Here is a 7296-nt window from a genome sequence, read left to right as displayed (position 1 = left end):
TTATGCCTAATTAAAACATTTAGTTACATAATATAATCTATATTAACAAGTTTATTAATTTACAAGTCTCACATACTTTTTACAAGTTAGAGATTAACATTAGAACTTCAATAAATAAATAAAATTAATGTGTATACAAACTGAATTAAAAATATTCATTTATCCTATTTAATCCATCATTTGACTATCCATAATTATCGGTAATGTTCAGAATTTAATTTAGTATTTTATAATCTTCTTAATTTCCTTCTGTTTTGTCAATTTTATCATTTGATGAATTAGTATCCTTATTTGTATCGTCTTGAATAAATGGGATAAATAAGAGTTTTGATATATTTTTTGATCCACTTTGCTTTTTGTACTTGGACAATTGATGTAATTCTTTAATAACGGTATTTGAAATTTCATCCTTTAAAAATAATAATTTATTATATATAAAGAAATCTGTAAATTCAATAATTACTGTATGGAAACTTTCTATTAGAAAACATTTATTTTTTCTGACAGCTATTCATTATTATTAACAAATAAATTTAATAAAGTATTTTATATTATAAGATATTTAATATTATATAAAATATTTATAATAAAAAGTTACCACATTAATAAGATAATAATTGTTTAAAATTACTAATTTGGATGGATTTGAAACTGCATTAATGCTGAGTGTAACTTTACAATTTTTCTCAAGAAATCCTGTCATGCTTTTAATTTTTATTTTCAAATCATGATCACAAATATTTGCTGAAATATACATATGCTTTATGTTCTGCTTTTTAGATACTTTAAATTCTGAGTTTTTTTTTGATTCATCCGTTATGGATATAAGCTTGTAGAATGGCTTACTATTTTCATTGCTATCGATAATTTTCACCAATTTCATGTCTTTACTGGCAGATAATTGTTTAGCTTTTAAAAGAGTAGTTAACGTTATCTTTTTACCAGGTAATTTAAGCAAAATTGAAACATTTTGTTCATTTAACGAGTTCTTCAGGATTGCATCACTTGAATCATCACAGGCATTAGATGAATTAAAACGTTTATTGGATAAAACTTTGAATGATACTAAATTGTTTAAATTTATAATAGTTTTTAGGTTCAACGGTTTAGTTTTAAATTTTTGGAAAGTTTGATATAATTCAACTATTTTCAAACAATTTGTTAATGCCATTTCCGTACATTATATAAGGTTATATTGCTTTTCGTGGTTAGATAATCGCATTACATTTGATTTACATTTTATTCTACTTTATTAATTGATGGTTTGAAAAATCTTTAATATTTATGAATTATATATAAAATAATGGTATTATATAATTGTAATAATGAAAAATAAGAAATAAAATTTTTAATATTTATATAAAATTTTTTAAATATGTACATAAATAAATATAATGAAATGTTATTAAAGTTATATTTTACATTAATGCATTTTTACTAAATAAATATGCGCGTGCTCATTATTCTAAGAATTTCTCTAAATTTAACTTTTAACTATATTTATTTTTTCTCATATAATGAAAAGTAGATTTTTCCACTTTTCAATAATTCATTATAATTATAAATTTTAATTGCTATTTATATATATATATATATATATATATATTTATACATATACTGATAAAAGCTCAAATATTCAGGAGCATTAATTTTAAGCCAATTATTTAAATTATGTTTCAATTAATTTCTTTTTAAATTCCTAAATACAAATGTATAAAAACTGTACTAATGTCAACTAATGTATGAAAACAAATATACAAAAACTATCTAAAGAGTTTTCATTATTAAATCAAGTCATTTAAACATTTATTAATTTCATTTTGACATATAATTATACATAATGCTTCGAATGAAATCGAATGGACATTTGAGGACCAATAAAGTTAGTTTCAAAAACCGAAATCAGCTGTTGATGATTTCAATATACGAAGAGTATAAATTACAGTTCACGTGGGATTTACATAATATATAAATTAAGTTTATTTTATATAACAATTTGTAAAATCATTTTTACAATTATTTTACTTAAACTAAAGTTATATTTTAACATTAATTATGAAATTAAAAATACTATATAATTTGACTAGTTATTCTTTTAAATATAGATTAAAGTTAAATCATAAACAAAGGTAGGCGATAATAAAATTTTTTTTTTTTATAACTATTTTATATTTATAAATAAGTAAAATACAAATCTATTCATTATTAAGTGAACTAAACATTATAAAGTGGTTACATTGTATTATAAAGAAAAATTGAATAAATGTCAATTTTTATTATTTTTAAAGTATATCTAAAAAAAAAAATTTATTTTATTTTTAATGATTCAAAATTTATGGATTAAAAATTTTTAAATTATTGTAAATTATAAATTTTATATTTTATTAATTATCATATATCTTTTTGATAATATTTTAAAATTTATAATGGTTATATATTAAAATTTGATAAAATACTATGATGGAAAAATTTTAACTAATTTTTAATTATGTATTCATTAAATATTGTAGTTATCTTTCAATGATATTTTCCAACTTTTACTCAACAAACACTGATGAATTAAAAGAATATAATATTCCGTTAGAAAATATACGGAATTTTTGTATTATTGCACATATCGATCATGGAAAAAGTACATTAGCCGATAGACTTTTGGAAATTACAGGAGCAATAAAAATAAATTCTGGAATGCAAGTATTAGATAAATTACAAGTAGAGAAGGAAAGAGGAATTACAGTTAAAGCTCAAACAGTTTCCTTAAAATATATGCTAAACAATAAAGAATACCAACTCAATCTAATAGATACCCCTGGGCATGTTGATTTTTCATCCGAAGTGCATCGTTCATTGGCAGCATGCCAAGGTGTTTTATTGGTGGTTGATGCAAATGATGGTGTTCAAGCACAAACAGTAGCAAATTATTATCTTGCTCATGGTAATAAGCTTAAAATAATTCCTATTATAAATAAAATTGATTTGAAGAATGCAAATCCAGAAAAAGTAGAGCAACAATTAAGTACTATATTTGGCATAAATGGTGATGAAATTATTAAAATTTCTGCAAAACATGGTACCTACGTTGATGAAGTTTTAAAAGCTGTAGTTGAACGAATTCCAAAGCCAACATGTGTCAGAGATAAATCATTAAAAGTACTTATTTTTGATAGTTGGTATGATAGTTATAGAGGTGCAGTCCTTTTAGTTTATATTAAAGATGGAATTATTTCAACTGGAGATCGTATAACATCTTGTAATACAGGAAAATCATACGAAGTGAAGTTATTGTTACTTCTTAGGCCAGAGGAAGAAAAGGTTAACAAAATGTATGAAATTCATAAAATCCTCCAAAAAATAATATTAAACTATTATATATAACAAATTGTTCTCTACAAATAGATACGCAGGGCAAGTAGGATGCATTATTTGTAAAATGAAATATGACGAAGCTAGCATTGGAGATACTCTTTACTTATATGGTAACCCAGTAGAACCTCTTCCTGGATTTAACACAACAAAACCAATGGTTTATGCTGGTGTTTATCCAGTAGATAGTTCGCAATATCATTCTCTAAAGAATGCTATGGATAAGTTAACTTTAAATGACAATGCAGTATCAATAATAAATGAATCTAGGTACAGTATGTATACTAACACCGATACTTTTAGAAAGAAATATGCTGTTTAATTTATGTTTTTATTTCAATAAACAATAAATAAAATTTAATTTCACTTAATTATATAGCCCAGCATTAGGTCAAGGATGGCGACTTGGTTTTCTTGGACTATTACATATGGAAGTGTTTAGCCAGCGACTTGAACAAGAATTTGATACTCCATCAATTTTTACTACACCTGGAGTTGTATATAAAGCAAAAATTTTTGGTAAAAAAAATATTACTCATTATAAAAGTGATGAAGTTTATTTTTGTAATCCATCACATATTCCCAACATAAGTATAGTAAAGGAAATGTATGAACCTACAGTTTTAGGAACAATTATAACACCAGGTTTGTTATTTTTTAATATATTTATTTTTCTTTTTATTTACTTCTATTAAAGTAACTTTATATAATTTTAAATAAAATAGTTTCTTTTTTATATTGAAGAATACATGAAATATATTTTTAGTATTAATTATAAAGTTTACTTTCTAATGACTTTGTAAATTACATATTGTATTGCAAATATTTTTTAATTTATATGAAAAGAAATAATCGTTATATTGTTGTAAATTGTGGAATGAGAAAGAAATAAAAAAGTATAAATTAATAATAGAATATCTGCAACTTAAAAATTATTTAAATGAGATATTATTTTTATTTATTTTTTATTTTGTCGCATAAAAATTATTTCGGTATATAACATTTTATATGTATAAATAGTATAAATAAATTTATACTGAAAATGAATGTTACTATTAGTTCATAATATTCAGCTTTCACTACTAATTTTTATTTCAAAATAAATTTTTTTATTTTCAATATTTTATTATTTATGCTAAATCATTAAATTTTAGCTTAAACATTATAAATAATTAAAAATATATCAATTATATATTATTATATAAAAATTGTTAAATATTTAAAAATAATTGTAAATTTTTTAGGTGATTATTATCAATCTATTCTACATTTTTGTTTGGAAAGAAGAGGTATAGAAAAATCAAATAAGAACATTGATGAATCAAGAATTATACTTCAATTTATCTTACCTTTAAACGAAATTATTACCGATTTTCATGACGAATTAAAACGTATGACCTCTGGATATGCAAGTTTTGACTATGAAGATTATGGTTATCAGTTAAGTGACATAGCAAAGGTAAAAATAAGCTGTGATGGTAAAACATAAAATTGTAAATTAAATCAATTAAAAAATTCTAATCTGAAAGATTACAATTTTTCAAATTTGTTTTAAGTAAAATTAGCATAATTAAATACTTATCTAAATAAACAGTAAAAAATAAAATAGTTAATTCATTTAATTTAGATGGAAATATTATTAAATGGACGTCCAGTGGAAGAGCTTAGTACAATTGTTAATATGAGTAAAAGTGTTTCAAAGGCAAAAAAAATATGTGCTAAATTATTAAATGTAATACCGAGACAACAATTTCTTATTTCAATTCAAGCACGAATAGGAAGCAAAATTTTAGCAAGAGAAAACTTGCCAGCTTTAAGAAAGGATGTTACAGCACATTTGGTAATACTTTCAATTACAATTTAAATAATAATTAATAATTGTTTCTTGAAGTATTTATAAAGTTGACTAATTAAATTGTATTTAGTATGGCGGTGACGTTACAAGAAGGATAAAGTTGTTACAAAATCAAGCACAAGGAAAAAAAAAAATGCGAATGATAGGCAACATTGCTTTGCCTCGTAAAGTCTTTGTAGATCTATTAAAAACATAAGTCAGATGTATATATTTATTTAAACAAAAATAAATTGTAGTAAATAAAAAAAATATTTACATATAATATTAATAAAACTTTTGTAACTTTATAGATAGTTGTACTATGGGAATGATGTAAATAGGTGTTTCAACTGCAAAAACAAAAAATTTTTATTGAACACTTTATTCATGTATAATCCGGTGTCAAGAGATCACAGATTGATTTATTTATGCATAAAGAAAAACCAATTTATTATTTCAGTACAAATATGCTAAGGAAGAAAAACCGTTACTTTATAGGTTTACATATAAATTAATGATAAATATTGCAAAAGAAAACATTTTTACAATGAATATTAAATACTGATCATAGCAGGAATATAAATAACAATATATAATATTTATATATTCATATTGTAATAATCATTGATTTCGATACAATTTTTAAACCCTAATTATATTAGTATAAAAAATTATGAATCAAAAAATGGTTTTCTATAGCATTATTTACTCCAACCATTATTGTATAAAAAAAACTCAGTCACGGATAAAATATTTTTATCGCTGTAATCAGATTAAAATAATAGTATGAAATAATACATTTGATAAAATTTCTTTGGTGCTAGCAAAAATAAAATAATAGATACATAAAAACCTGACAACAAAATGACGATTTTCATTTTCTTCATATCACTTAATTCGTCACAACTATGCTTCTTTTTCATTAACAAATGGAATAATATTTATCTTAAAATTCATTATGTATATACAAAAAATTATTAAAACAGTCAAGAAAAGATTTACACATACAATGTGGCTGTACGAGCATGTGTATGCGCGCTTGAGCATACATGTGTATAAGTATGTGTGCATGCGTGTGTATACATATAATTAATCTTTTACTATAAAAATTTAAAACATTTCTAAAGAAAAGCGACAACGCGATGTCGACTCGATTTACTTGCAGAAATATATTCCTAACTGTTGTATAAAACCAAAATGTATATTTGCATAGATTAAACTACGTCACAATAGGTGGGCTTAATGTGGTGTTTAATTTTATTATTTTGTATTTATTTGTAAAATAATATCTAAATGTGCTGCAAAAACAAGCGTTTGCTAAATCGAACAAAAATTAAGACTTAAAAGTCACTTTCATTCCATATTTTTTATTTTCAAAATTTTTTTATATTTTAATTTATGTAAAATAATACTAAAGATACTAATTGACATTATCGTCAGATATGCATAAGAAAAATTATTAAAATTGTAGATCGTTCAAAAATCAATTGTACTTAATTGCAATATAATGCAATAATACTCCATTTCTCCGTAATAATGTTTTAATAACATTAAGATTATTTTTAAATTATTTAAATAATAAAATTTATACATTAAATTATGTTCTTAATCTTAAAATATCTAAATACTCGTAATATCAAACACTCAGCACGAAAAAATCGTGTAAATGTACATCTGTATACATATGTATATTTATATACGTGTGTGTGCTCTTTGTAGTGTGTATTTCTATATATATATATATATATATATATATATTCATATATAAGAATCGCTAAGTTTTTAAAAACATTTGTTGTCAGATGGGATGAATTCACGTCACGTTGAGTACACTACGGGTATAAATTAATTTTTTTATCATACTTCTATTATGTGGATTGCACAAGTTTCTATATTTATGTATATGACGTCACACCTTAAAAATTATTCACCTCACTTGAAACAAAACTATTTTCTCATAAGTTTTTATGAAGCTTAAGGCAAACGTCTATTTGAGATTTATATCGAACAGAGTCTTGATATAATGGCAAGTAATCGTTTAACTATTGTTTTTTTTTTCATTTTCCTTTTGATACTTAATAGAGAGCTCTCACTTTGTT

The 7296-nt window shown here is 22.7% G+C and overlaps 2 protein-coding genes across 2 annotated transcripts; one reads left to right on the top strand and one right to left on the bottom strand.

Annotated features, from left to right (window-relative positions):
* Positions 1 to 219: 219 nt before the first annotated feature.
* On the bottom strand, positions 220 to 1213 carry LOC105364594 (uncharacterized). The gene is made up of 2 exons (XM_011502574.1): positions 632 to 1213; positions 220 to 300 (listed from the first exon to the last, which is right to left on the bottom strand). The coding sequence occupies exons 1-2, from the start codon at positions 1169 to 1171 to the stop codon at positions 220 to 222; spliced, it is 621 nt and encodes a 206-aa protein (XP_011500876.1). The 5' UTR covers positions 1172 to 1213.
* Positions 1214 to 2055: 842 nt separating this feature from the next.
* Positions 2056 to 5749, top strand: waw (Translation factor waclaw). Its single transcript, XM_011502395.1, has 8 exons — positions 2056 to 2129; positions 2511 to 3323; positions 3397 to 3633; positions 3743 to 4008; positions 4608 to 4822; positions 4991 to 5203; positions 5289 to 5421; positions 5509 to 5749. The coding sequence occupies exons 1-7, from the start codon at positions 2056 to 2058 to the stop codon at positions 5412 to 5414; spliced, it is 1944 nt and encodes a 647-aa protein (XP_011500697.1). The 3' UTR covers positions 5415 to 5421; positions 5509 to 5749.
* The last annotated feature ends 1547 nt before the right edge of the window (positions 5750 to 7296 follow it).

Source organism: Ceratosolen solmsi, unplaced genomic scaffold, assembly GCF_000503995.2.
Source record: "Ceratosolen solmsi marchali unplaced genomic scaffold, CerSol_1.0 scaffold39, whole genome shotgun sequence".
Lineage (NCBI taxonomy): Eukaryota > Metazoa > Arthropoda > Insecta > Hymenoptera > Agaonidae > Ceratosolen > Ceratosolen solmsi.
Note: the sequence above shows the minus strand (reverse complement) of the source record. Positions and strands in the feature narration are given on the sequence as shown.

Coding starts and splice junctions, on each gene's coding strand:
- LOC105364594 (XM_011502574.1), bottom strand. CDS start 1,171: ATGGCATTAACAAATTGTTTGAAAATAGTTGAATTATATCAAACTTTC. Junction 301..631: donor TTTCAAATCCATCCAAATTA/GTAATTTTAAAC, acceptor CATTTATTCAAG/ACGATACAAATAAGGATACT.
- waw (XM_011502395.1), top strand. CDS start 2,056: ATGAAATTAAAAATACTATATAATTTGACTAGTTATTCTTTTAAATAT. Junction 3,324..3,396: donor GAAGAAAAGGTTAACAAAAT/GTATGAAATTCA, acceptor CTCTACAAATAG/ATACGCAGGGCAAGTAGGAT. Junction 4,009..4,607: donor AGGAACAATTATAACACCAG/GTTTGTTATTTT, acceptor TAAATTTTTTAG/GTGATTATTATCAATCTATT.